The sequence below is a fragment of the Vulpes vulpes genome, chromosome 15 (assembly GCF_048418805.1).
Source record: "Vulpes vulpes isolate BD-2025 chromosome 15, VulVul3, whole genome shotgun sequence".
Lineage (NCBI taxonomy): Eukaryota > Metazoa > Chordata > Mammalia > Carnivora > Canidae > Vulpes > Vulpes vulpes.
The window spans coordinates 111,214,565-111,227,588 of NC_132794.1; the positions used below are offsets into that span (position 1 = coordinate 111,214,565).

Genomic DNA, 13,024 nt, shown 5'->3' on the forward strand with positions numbered 1-13,024 from the left:
ATTGACCCATTTTCCGGATTGTCTTGCGAATTCACTGTGAGCCTGTGGGTGATGTACTGGGTGGCTGGGGAGGCACTGGCAGCCAGTCACCGGGAGCTGTTGTAGCGCTGTTGGGGTTCCCTTTGTCTTGGGTGCTCCAGGATTGTTCTTCAGGCTGGTCAGCCCTGGATTTTTGCCCCAGCCTCCCTCTGCCCTCTTAACAGTGCTCTCTGGGCTCCCTCACCTCCTTGCCCCTCCTGGGCCCTGGTTCACTGGCCTGTGGCTTCCTGTCAGACTGCCCACCTCAAGGGCCCAGATGTCCCCAGCACGGGCTTGCCACAGGGGTGATTGGCACTGTCCCCACCCACGTCTTCACTGGCATTATTGAGTATTTGCAGCATGCCAAGTGCTTCTGATCTGGCTTCTGCCTATTGTCTTCACAACAGCCCAATCAAGTAGCTTCTGTTAGTGTCCCATTTTATGGATAGACAGACTGAGGTTGGAAAGGGTCGGGTCAGAAGCCTCAGCCACAGAGTCAGAGGTGGCAGAGGTGCAACAGGTGTGTTGCCTTCTGAGTAGGGCTTCCACCTCCTGCCACCTCGCCCCGGGAGTCCTTGGCCTCTGTCCCCTGCAGCCCCTGGCCCGGACCAGCCCATGATGGCTCGCTGGAAGGACTGGCTGGCCATGGCTCTCCCAGGTTGGGGAGTGGTCCAAGAAGCCACAACTCCTCAGCCCATGCCCTTAGGCACCTTATGTCCCTCTGTTTCTGTCTCCCGCTTTGTGAAATGAGCCATTGGTTGAATGCTGCCCCAGCTCTCCTCTGGTTTCTAGATTCCCTGAACTTGATTTTAAATTGTCTTTATTAAAATAGTTTTTTTAAAAGATTTATTTATTCATGAGAGACACAGAGAGAGGCAGAGACACAGGCAGAGGGAGAAGCAGGCCCCATGCAGGGAGCCTGACACGGGACTCGATCCCAGGACTCCAGGATCATGACCTGAGCTGAAGGCAGCGCTAAACCGCTGAGCCACCCGGGTTGCCCTTAAGTTGTCTTTATTAAGAAATAGTAAACTGATGTCTGTGGACTCAGCATGTCCCTTTGGTCTGAGCTCTGAGGCTCAGGCAGGTCAGAGAGAACATGTTGGGTGGCAGGTGAAGTGGTTACGGGCACAGGAAAGAGGCACCTGGGGTTTTGCAACGGCTCTGGCTTTGGAGCCTGCCCGATGTCTGTTTGACCTCATCGCTGTTCCCTGAGGTCACCAGCCAGCTGGTTGGGACTGAGAGGCCCAGCCAGGGCCCAGCCATGTGCGTCACCCTGTCCTTTGTTCTTTCTCTTCTGTCCATCCAGACTTTGGACTCTGTTTCTTGCCTGAACTCTGACGACACAGTGATGTGCATCGCTGCCCACAGAATGTCAGATGGAGAATGGGGAAGGACTTTAGGGTCGGGGAGCAGCTGGCTGTCAGCCTAGCTGAAAGGTTTGCCCTGGTGGATTGTAGGAAGGAAGGGGAAGGTGCAGCGGGCCCAGCCCCAGCTACTGGCAAAAGCTGTTACTGGTGCCCCTTGGCGTTCCTGGTCGAATGGTGACACCAGCATGTGGGATGGCCCACGGCATGCCCACACCTGGAGAGCAGAGGACCAGGCACTGCTGTTACCCCATGTCATGGCTGGGATTCAGGGACCCCAAGAGTCTGGTGTCTGGATGCCTGGCCAAAGGCATTTGCCAGGTGCAAGTGCAGGACCCCAGCTGGGAAGCCAGACCTATTCTCACGGGGCAAAAACCCTTCTGCGGCTGCTCGAGCCACGAGGCGGCTCCCTGACCCCAGCTGAGGCCCATCATTGGGGCACTTGGGGAGCCAGGCTGGGTGCCTCCCTGAATCAGTGTGGGCGCCTCTTGGTAGGCGTCAGTGACTGTTTTTCTGCTGCAAAACTGTTCCTGTTCCACTCGCTCCTGTTTGACCTTCTATTTTAAAAAATTGGGTTCTTAGAGCAAATAAGTACTTTGCAGGATTCACTTCTTCCAAATGTGTGTTTTCAATCCCTGTGGCTTTCCATGAGAGAAGCAGCCAGAGATCTTAAAGTCAGACAGCAGCTGGCACGGCCGTAGAGCGCTGCTCAGGCTCGCATCTGGGGTGCCGTCAGGGTCGCTGGGACTGGGGTTCGCTGGGGGCCTTGGCCAGGCGCTGCCACCCGTGTTTTGGTTCATAACACCCGCCTGAGGTGCTGTGAATGTCACTTCCTCTCTGTAAGGAAACTGAGGCATAGCTTTGTTTATCTGCTGCTGTTCCCCTTTTAGTAGTCCTGCCTCCCGCCCCACCAGAGAACCTCTTGAGCTGTGGCCCCAGGGGCAGAGCAGGCCAAGGCAAGGATGGGGGGGACTCCCCCTCTGTGACCCTCAGTCCCCCCCTCCTGGTCACTTGTCACGCGGGAGAGGGTTCCTGACCCCTGAAGTAGAGGTGGTGGTGGCCCCAGCTGGAGACCAGAACTCTGGCCCAGGGCGGCCTAGGGGGGCCTCATGCAGCTCTCGGGAGACCAGCCTCGGAAGGAGAAAACCAAAGAAAGCACACTCAGCTTTCTCTTGAGGCAGAGAAGTCACCCGTCCCCTCTAGGCACTAACTTCATTTGTCACAAGTCTAACCTGCCAGCCGGTGGCCTCATCTTCTCATCCAGGACCTGCTCAGCTCGAGGCCTCCTCCCTCCACAGTCCCGTAGAGGCCTCTCCTCCTGGGTGGGGCGTGGGGATTACCTGGGAGCATGGGCTTTCTTCCCGAGCTCCTCTGGGTACCGGAATGATGTGGTTCCTTTACCAGGTGGGCCCATCAGATCTGCAATTTGGGTGAGTTAGGGACTCCCACAGAAAGGCATTGTCACCCTCCAAGAGCTGTGAAGATGGGCTGTGCCTGGGCACCTGGGGGATTGGGGTCCGGGGGGCTTCCTGGAGGAAGGGAAACATGAACCTGGCCTTGAAGGATGACTTAAGGTGTGCCTGTAGTCAGCAGCCTCTGGGTGACCGGAGGCCTTGTTGGGTCCCACGAAGGTGACAGCTTCCCCGGGACTGGAGTGAGGAGGGAGGATGGGCACAGTCAGGAGGGCCTTGTCTGGGGCAGCCTTCTTGCCGTCCCCGCCCCCCCCCCCCGGGTGGCCTCCCCTCCCAGCCCCTCTGTGGCGAGCCAGAGAGGACAGTGGGCTGTGGAGCTATGCCAAGGTCGGTCAGGATGTCCAGTAATCGCCCTAGTGCTCTACCTGCTATGGAGCCATAATGAGAGGGTTTCCATTATTTTCGGGTGAGCGCCCCTGGCAGATGCCGACAGCCAGCAGATGTGTGAGGTCCGAGGTGATTTGCAAGGGACCAGTTCATGTGATGCACAATAATTGCACCAGGCGACGTTGTCACTCAGAGGCTCGTCCTGGCCTGCCGGGATGAGGTAAAGGTCAGTTCAAAGATCTGGTGTGGCTGCAGGAAGTGGGGGCAAATCCCACTCTTGTGGGACTCCTGGGGAGGAGGGGGCAGCAGGCTGAGGTGGTGCCCGGGGTCTCAAAGGGGCAGTGTGGCCAGAGCCCCACCTGGGGACATCAGAGCCCCACAATAGAACACCTGTTCCAGGAGTTCTTGGGTTTTGGGGGTGTGTGAGGATAGCAGCCTGTCCTGGAGCTGGGCCCAGCCTGGGGCTGAGATCCTGGAAAGTTGCTCTCCCGCTCTTGCTTGCAGGCTGTGCTCAAGTCCCGAAGCCGTGCCTGGCTGGAGCTTTCCTGACATTCTGAATCCTTGTGGTCTAGGGCCCCTAAGGCCAAATCTGTGACATCTGGCAGCAGACCCGGCGGGAGATGCTGAGGATTTGGTTCTCTGGCTGTCGTGTCTGTTCACGCTGCCACAACAGAAAACCACAGGCTGGGGGGGCTTCCAGCAGACTTTATTGGGAAGCCCAAGATCTAGTGCCAGCAGGGTCTGTTTCTGGTGAAAGTTCTCTTCCTGGTTTCTGGGGGCTGCTGTCCTCATGTGGCCGCCTCTGTGCAGCAGAGAGAGATCTCTGGCGCGTCTTCTAAGGACACTAATCCTGTCCTATCACAGCCCCAGCCTCCTGACCTCACTTAGCCCCCATTACCTCCTTAGGGCTGCAGGATGGGGGACACGACTCGGCCCAGAGCACTGGCCATTCAGGGCCTTCCCTTCAGTGCCAACCCGTCATCTCACACTCTTGTCCCCCGAGCACTCTCATGTGTGCTCCATGCACGCCCCTGGGCTGCTGTGTCTTACATGACACTTCCCTTATTGGGACCATGCAGGCCTGGGCATGCCACCCTGTAGCTGCCACCGTGTGGTCGGTTCACAGCCGTGGGCTCTGCTGCTCACAAGCCGCGTGACTTTATTGGTCTCTGCCTCTCAGAGCCTCTGTTTTGTCAGCGGTAGAATGGGGACAGTGGTTGTCATTTCTTGGCTCATTGTTCGTTGAGCTCATACTTCAGCCTGCACGCCAGGCCCAGGGGATGTTTGTACAGAAAAAACCACGTGGGTCTGGATGACATCAGATCACAGATGCTGATCCTGAGGCAGGGCTCAACGTAACATTGTCATCATCATGCTTTATTCTGTTACTAACACACACTTTCATTATTTTCAGTGATTGCGAGAAGCAGAGAGAGAACCTGGGACTTGTCCCAAATGGTCAGAAAGGGGGTGCAGTCGGCCGAGATGGGATGAACAGACTCACAGGGAGGGGACTTCCTGCACCTTTCGCACTCAATTTTTTCAGGGATTGATTTAATCCTAAAACCAGTACTTTGACTTTAAAGCACGTGTTTTATGAACTTAGGTGAGTGTTTCAAAGGACACCCTGGGCGGAAGTGTCCCGAAGTGAGTTGTGTTTACTCATTTGTCATCGGCATCTGAAGTCACGTTCTGAATAGCAGATGTGAGGCACTGTCATCTCACTGTCACACCGATTGTTCACTGTTCTGAGAAGGTCACATCATAATTCATTAGCAATAATTAGTCCCCCGACACCCCTGCACTTCTTCGCTCAACTGCTCCATTAACTTGGGTGTGAATCACACATTCCAGGCGCCAATCAATGAAGATCCGTCCATAACGCACAAGGTGATGCTATTAGTTACAATATATTAACTGCCTAATTTAAAAATACAAAAGCTGTCTTTATGAAGGGCAATTAACCACTAAGCGTAATTGATCATTCATAACCCTCTGATTAGGAAAGACAAATATTAAGAAAGGACTGAACCACCTGGGCTGTTGATTAAGACATGGTTAGACTTGAGGTGTGTGTTCACTGTGTTGATGGTAGATCTACAAATTCCTTTCCAAGGGGCACCTGTCAGCTCCAGTGCTTGGAGGGTCAGGAGGCTCATCATCACGTGGGAACACCTGCCTGTTTCTGATGGGGCTTGTGAGGGGGCTGGAGGCCCAGGACACCCTTGGGGGGAGGCAGTAGGTGTGTGGTACTAAGGAAGGGTCCCTCTCACTGGTTGTTATTTGGATTTTTTTATCACTCGCTCGTTTAGCAGTTGGGAGCCTGCTGCGTGCCGGCCCTGTGTGAAGCAGGGATGCCGAGAATGGACCAGATGTCATTGTTGATCTCATGGAGCACAGAGGTCTGGGAGAGAGACAATAAACAAAGATAAAAGTTGGAATTGGAGATACTGGTTAGCGTTACAAAGAAAGAAAAATACTGGCAGAAGTAGGATGAGGGCAGCATCACACAGGGTGGACAAGCGGACATTGGAGAGACCTGCCACCTTTTCCCAGGTCTGTCATCACTAAGGAGCATTGCATTTGGAGCTCCCTCCCCACCCAGGATGGTGCAGATTGCCTGAGGCATCCCTACCCATTCAGTGAGCCTCCTCTCCAGCCTCATTTTCTGGCTCTGCTTCCATACCCTGGGCTGCTCGAAGATTCTGACGCCTGACCAGGTCCCAGGAAGGCAGGGCCTGCATTGCAACTGCTCCTCCCTCTGCTCCACCCACCCTTCCCTGGCCATCTTGTCTGCACAATTCGAGTTGGAGCTGGCTCTTCTGGGAAGTCTTTTCTGAGACCCCATCCTGAGAGGAGACCTTTCCGTGCTCTGGACCTGCCTTTGTGGGGTAGCTGTGGTGGATGTGCTTCCTGTTCCTGACTCTGTATCAGTTCCAGGACCCGTGTTAGGGCCAAGTAGGAATTAGCCCATGTCCCCGGCGCCTCAGATCCAGGGAGAGGGACAGAAAGTTCTTGACCTTTCTAAGACTCACTCCTAAAGCAGGATAGAAAGTATGTTACCACTGGGGTTGAGGCAGAGTTGCAGTTTTAGGGTCTCACTTGCCCAGATGGAGGTTGATTTCAAGTCCATAGTTCAAGTAACTGGGTCTCCTCCGTGTGTTACTTCTGCACATGGGCCATCTGTGAGTATGAAATTGGAGTGTGCAGCTCTTGTACATGGGTATTTATTGATAAATAATAAATGATAAATTATGCACTTAACACTGTATTAAATGTATTATTTATATCATAAAAAATGTAAAACCTGAAAGGATGGCTGAAAAGTAAAAATGTCTTCCTGTGTGTTTGGAGACCGTTGACATGGATGTATTTAGAGACCTTTTTTTTTCTTTTAAGATTTTATTTATTCATGAGAGACACACAGAGAGAGGCAGAGGGAGAAGCAGGCTCCCTGTGGGGAGCCCGATGTGGGACTCGATCCTGGATCCTGGGATCACACCCTGAACTGAAGGCAGACGCTCAGCCGCTGAGCCACCCAGGCGTCCCTAGAGACCTATTTACGAACAGTGCTAGGTGGCGATTAGTATACTCAGTTAATTTTCCTAGGGTTTCCCAGGCCACCTGACTTGTAGCCTGGGGTCTTTTCCACGACCCCACACGGCAGCTCTGCACAGATGCTGAGTAGGACTCTCCTCTTGCCCTGGCCGAGGCTTGTCCAGGGAGGGCTGTGTGTTTAGGCCCTGGGCCCACGTGGACAGCTGCCATCATACTTGACCCCTTGCTTGGGGACTCAGCCATGCCTCCTTTCCCGTGCAGTCCGCTCTTCCCTCTGCTGGGTGCTGCTCCTTTGCCTCTTCCTAACCCCCATCTGTCTCTTCATCCCGATCCAGTCTTTCAGAGCACCTCTCTGTCCATAATCACAAATCCCCCTTCCTTTGCCAAGTTTCCTCCCACTGCCTGGCCTGTGGCCCCCTTGGGGAGCCTGCCTGTGGTCTCAGGTTACAGTTCTGGGCACTGGCCCCCAGCCGGACACTTAGTAGGTGCTCAGTAACTGGAAGGGCTGGATGTTGTTGCATCTGGGACCTCTTTAGGCATCTGCTTTGTGGCTTTGCATTCCGAGAACCTGCCCAAATGCAGCCAGGATGCAGCAGGTATCCTGGGAGCTCAGGAAAGAAGAAATGTGGATGTAGCTGGCCTGCCGCAGCATCTCCGGGTCGTCTGAGGTTAATGCTGGGCTTGCAGGGGCTCCCTGGGTCCCCTCTGTCCATCCCGGGATCATCCGTGTACCTGATGAACATCTGGCAAACCTTTCTTCAGCGACAGCAATGAGAAGACACACTGAGCCTGGTCCCTCAGCCTTTGCACTTTAGGGGAAGTACGGATCCAGAGTTAATTAGGCATAGGTAGCTCACCTGCAGAGTGCAAGTGCTAATCACAGTGGAACGGTCCAGAGAAATTACTGTGGACATTCACAGGTGACCTCTAACCAGGCTGGGTGGGTGGAGTGGTGGAGGGGACATGTCCAGGGGGTCTCTGGAGGTGTTTGAATTGCCACGTGTGGAGAGGCAGTGTGTCCTAGGAGAGGGAACAGGGATGTGTCCCAGGAGTGGGGATGTGTCACAGAGAGAGTGCAGATGTGTTCTAGGTAGAGGGATTAGAGGAGATGCTTCCCAGATGGAGGGTGTGGAGATGAGCCCTAGGCAGAGAGTGGGCACATACCCCGGGTGGAAGCAGGAGGTGTGTGTCCCGTGTGGGAGTGGAGGGAATGTGTCCTAGGCCGTGGGTGTAGAGATGTTTCTCTGATGAAGAGGTGGGGACCTGTCCCAGGTGGAGGGAGCGGGGATGCACCCGGTCGACAAGCTCAGTGAGGATGGAGAGGAGGGGTGTGGGGCATGGTCGGGGTTCCCTGGAAAGGGTGGGCTCCAGCTCAGCAACCCCGTCCAGCACCCGAGGGTCAGCCGAGGCTGGCCTCAGGGAGCTGCCGCCGCCTGGCCCTCGCTGGAGGTCCCGGTTGCCCTTGGGCAGGGACCACCTAGCTTCCTCCCCAGAGGCCACATGTCCCAGTGCTGACAGCACCCCCTGCCTTTGTTCCCACTTCCAGATTGAAGCGGTCCCGGCTGAAGGTGAGGTTCTGCACCAATGAGAGCCAGAAGTCCCGGGGCAACCTGGTGGGGCTGCTTCGGCACCTGGGCTTCGACATCTCGGAGGGCGAGGTGACCGCCCCGGCCCCGGCCGCCTCCCTGATCCTGAAGGAGCGAGGCCTGCGGCCACACCTGCTTGTCCATGACGGTAAGCCCGCTGGATCCTGGGCGTGGTGGCGGCTGAGAGAGGGTGTCCCTCTCACCTGTCTCAAGCCACTGGGAAGGACATGAACACTTGGCTCCTGCCGCTGGTGCTCATGGGCCTGTGAGGTGGAAACCTCATGGGCTTCCTGCTGGGGACCAGGACCCTTGCACCCCTGGCCTTGCACCAGAGGATTCTTAGAGGCACATTCCTGTCGGAACAGTTTTTGCAGAGCAAAACCCTGAGCCTGCTTTCTTTGTTCTAGAATGGACCGAGGGGGCAGGGAATTGTCAAGGGGGCAGAATTCTAGCTTTCAGGGTTTGGGGGAGCAGGTAGGAAGGGAGGCTACCCCCCAGCCTTTCCCCCCCACCCCCAACCCTGAACTTGAACTCTTTGTGAAAACCAGCCCTGCTCTGGCAAATGGCACCAGGTTTACATCCTGATCTTAGTCTAAATGCAAGGAAAGAGCCCTTTTGACCCTCAGTGGGGAGTTTTTCTGGAAAGAAATGGAAGGAGCAATATTATCTGGTGCCTTCTGAATATTTAAAAAGAAGAAACATAAGCAGTGTTTCAGAATTCAGGACACTTCCCTGTCGATGCACTGAGCCCTCTTTCTTCCCCTGAACTTGGTATTTTTATTTAGGAACCACTGGCAGAAGCAAGCATACTTTTCTGCCTCCCGGCAGGAGTGGGGCCCCCAGAGGTTGAGGGTGCTCCCTGAAAGGCCTGAGTGTCAAATCCATAGCGCTGGTGCCAGTTGAGGGCAACATGCCCAGCCTTTAGAAATCCTCTTTCTCAAAATCCTTCCTCTGTGATCTGGGATCTCTGCCAGTGTCTTTAGAACAGGTCCTCAAAGAAAGAGAAAAACTTAAGAAAGAAAATATCCACCCCTGGGGCAAAGGGAGGGATGGGGGTGGAATGAGGTGGGAAGAGGAGGGAAATTCAGGATTTGCCTTGAAGGGCGCATTAATCGATGAGTCCAAGGAGCTGATATTAGAGCTTGAGCAGATGCACCTCCTCGGCTGCAGTCCTACATCTGTTTTCCATAAACATGCCTGTGTTTTCAGACTTCGAATCTTTTTCCAAGTTTTATCGTTGATGGATTCCACCCCCCCGCAACATTTTATTATGAAATTTTCAAACATACAACAAAGTTAAAGGAATTCTACTGGGAATATTTATATGCTCATCACCGTGACTTTACCAATGACATTTTACTGTATTTTCTTCATTATTATGTCTACCCATCCCTTCGTCCAACTTTTCATCTCATCTTTTTTCTTAAGATTTATTTGTTTATTTATTGGAGAGAGAATGAGTGTGTGTGTGGCATAGTGGGGAGGGGCAGGGCGAGGGAGAGACAAACTAAGCCGACTCTGTGCTGACTGTGGAGCCTGACACAGGCCTTGATCCCACGACCCTGAGATCATGACCTGAGCCAAAATCAAGAGTCGGACACTTAACTGAGCCACCCAGGCGCCCCTTCATCTTATCTTTTTGATGCATTTCAAGGTAAATAGCAGATGTCGGTACACGTCCTCAAAACACTTCAGCACGTCATTAACTAGAGTTCAACATCTGTTTACATTTTGTTCTCTTGATATAAAATTTATCCACAGTGAAGTACAAAAATCTCAAGTGTACTTCTGCTGAGTTTTGACAGACGCCCTGTGTATCCCAGACCCCTGTCATGCTCATGATGCTCATGATCTAGAGCTTTACCATCACCCTGAAAGGTCCCTCATGTGCTGCCTGGCCAGTCCCCATCCCGTGACCCTTCAGAGACACACACTGTTTTGATTTTTTTTTTTTGTTATGAATAAGTTTGCCTCGTATGGATTTTTATATAAATAGAATCTTCCAGTATATAGTTGTGTCAGGGGTTCTCCAGACCTCAGGCCACCCTGAGGCTTAATGATTTGCTGGAAGGACTCACAGGTCTCAGAACAGTTGTCAGACTCAGTTACCAAAAAAAACACAGATTAAACTCAGCAAAGTGGGGAGAGGCAAACTCCAGGAGAATCCAGGTGCCACCTACCAGCGGTCCCCGCCCTTGGAGTTGCCCTGAGACACACTTAATTCTCTAGCAGAGCTGTGTGATGGTACCTGCGACGTGTCATCACCCGCAGAAGCTCCCTGGAGCCTCATATCCAGGGTTTTGATTAAGGGTCGGTCAGGTAGGCACACAGCACCTGTGGACTGACCTTGGCTATTCAATCTCCAGGCCCCCAGGGCCTCAGGCATGGAAAAAAACTCTTTTTTTTTTTTTTTAATATTTTATTTATTTACTGGAGAGAGAGCAGAAGAGGGGCGAGGGGCAGAGGGAGAGGGAGAAGCAGACACCCTGTTGAGCAGGGAACCTGACGTGGGGCTCGATCTCAGGACCCCGGGATCATGACCTGAGCTAAAGGCAGATGCTTCACCAACTGAGCCCCCCAGGTGCCCTGAGGACAGCCTTTCTTTGGAATCCACGGGGTCAGAGCAGCCCCAACAATACTGTAGTTGGGATGTAGCCGTATGGTTGCAGGTATTTACTCTTTTTGGTTGCAGAGTGCTGATCCGTTAAGTGAACATACCACGGTTGGTCTTTCCCCTGTTGATGGACACCTGGCTATTTGCAGGTTTGGGCTATTAGGGAGGAAGTCTGCTAGGAGTGCTTCTTCACAGGCCTTTTGGGTAAATACCTAGGAGTGGAATTGCTGGGTCAGAGGGTAAGTGGCTCTTCAGTTTTTATCAGAAACAGCTAGCCTTTCCCCAGATGACTTTATGTTCCGGCCAGCTGGCTGTTGCAGGCACCCTGCCTCCCCACCAGCGCTTGGTGGTGTCTGTCTTCGTAAATCTTGGCATTCTGGCAGGTAGGACGGGTTATCATGTGGTTACTTCGGTTTTTAAAGCCAGCAAGGTCAATGTCTTTTTTTTTTTTTTTTAAGATTTTATTTATTCATGAGAGAGAGAGAGAGAGAGAGGCAGAGACACAGGCAGAGGGAGAAGCAGGCTCCATGCAGGCAGCCGGAAGTGGGACTCGATCCGAGGACCCCAGGATCACGCCCTGAGCCGAAGGCAGACGCTCAACCGCTGAGCCACCCAGGCGTCCCTGAGCCACCCAGGTGTCCCAAGGTCAATGTTTAATACCAAGATAGGCGAGAGTGTGTTTTTTCCTAGGAACTGAAGGCATAAGGTCACTGACTCAGTTTATCCTTGCAACTTTCAGGATTTTAATTTAAAATTGAGAGCAGAGAAGGCAAAGGAGGAAGAGGCTTTGCTAAGGGGATTAGTGAGCAGGGACAGCAGGAATCAGCTGTTGCTCCTTCTTTTCAGCACCTGTATATGTCTCAGCTCTCCTGTCTTCTGTGGGGTTGGGCCAGAATGTTCAGTGTCCTTACTTTGGGTCCAGCTGTACCAACCCTATAAAGGTTGCCAGCAGCCTCATTTCAGTCTATATGTGGGAATCTGTGTCTTCTAGGCAAACATTCGTACTCAGTTACAGAGCTGTGGGTTTCCTGCCTGTGGGTATGAAGTGAGTAGCCCCTGGGGTAATGCCGGTATTGGGGCGGGAGCCCCAGGGACAGGCCCATCTTTCTCCTAACAAACCCTAACTGTGGGGAAGGGAATTCCTTTGTCTATAAAGTGGGAATAATACCCCTTCCTTGCCCACCTCCTGTACAGCTGTGAGGATCAGGATGCGCGTCTGAGAATGGGGCAGGGCACACGTGGCTGACAGGTGTCCCTGGGAGGAGGTAGGAGGTAGGCCACGTCACCCCAGGGCTTTATCCCTCCTTCTCTTTCCAGGAGTCCGCTCAGAATTTGATCAGAATGACACGTCCAACCCCAACTGTGTGGTCATTGCAGATGCCGGAGAAGCCTTTTCTTACCAAAACATGAATAAAGCCTTTCAGGTGCTCATGGAGCTGGAAAATCCTGTGCTCATATCTCTGGGAAAAGGGTAAGTCAGCTTCAGGAGGAGCGTTTCTGGCTGCTTTGACGACACTCTGTGGGTCTCTGGCTTATGGAATCAGTAAACGGTGCTGAAAAGAGGGTGTGGAGTGGGCGCAGGCTTTGCCTAATGCCTTTTTCTTGCTTTTTTTTCTTCATTTCTTCCTTCCTTTCTTTTAATAACTTGTGAGGAAATGAGGATCCTGACTTCAGGAGCTGGTTGGTCAGGCTGCCATGTGGGCACTGGGCTGGGAGGGGCTGGAGCCGGGCAGGGTCACTGCGGATGGGGCGGCGGGGGGGGGCGCCTATCGAGGTCTCAGAGCGCAAGTGCTGACTGTCCGAAGGTTAGGGGGGTTTGCACGGGATACCACACTAGGCACGAAGATTGTGTCCAGGGGACACCGACATAGTGAAGAGAGGGCTCAAGGGCCCGGCCTAGTGAGGAATGCTCTGGGCCGGGCTCCACATCTCTGGGCACAGATCTCTATAAAGTCATGATTTTGTTAGCAGCATTTTCCTCTGAGCCTTTAGCACAGTCCTCACTGTATTTGTCTTTAAAAGAAAAGAACAAACCACGTTGGTTATTTTTCTCAACATCTTTTGCCACCAAGACAGCACATG

The 13,024-nt window shown here is 53.2% G+C and overlaps 1 protein-coding gene across 4 annotated transcripts in view; it reads left to right on the forward strand.

Moving 5' to 3' along the window:
• The window catches only part of LHPP (phospholysine phosphohistidine inorganic pyrophosphate phosphatase), a 129,830-nt gene that overhangs the window by 8,492 nt on the left and 108,314 nt on the right, over nt 1–13,024 (forward strand). For all 4 annotated transcript variants that reach the window (XR_011997613.1, XR_011997612.1, XM_072740336.1 and 1 more), the window contains exons 2-3: nt 8,289–8,476; nt 12,260–12,413. Coding sequence is in view for 2 of the 4 variants with exons in the window: in XM_072740336.1 (XP_072596437.1) it covers nt 8,289–8,476; nt 12,260–12,413 (342 nt within the window). In the remaining 2 variants the exon portion in view is untranslated. The remainder of the gene's footprint in view (nt 1–8,288; nt 8,477–12,259; nt 12,414–13,024) is intronic.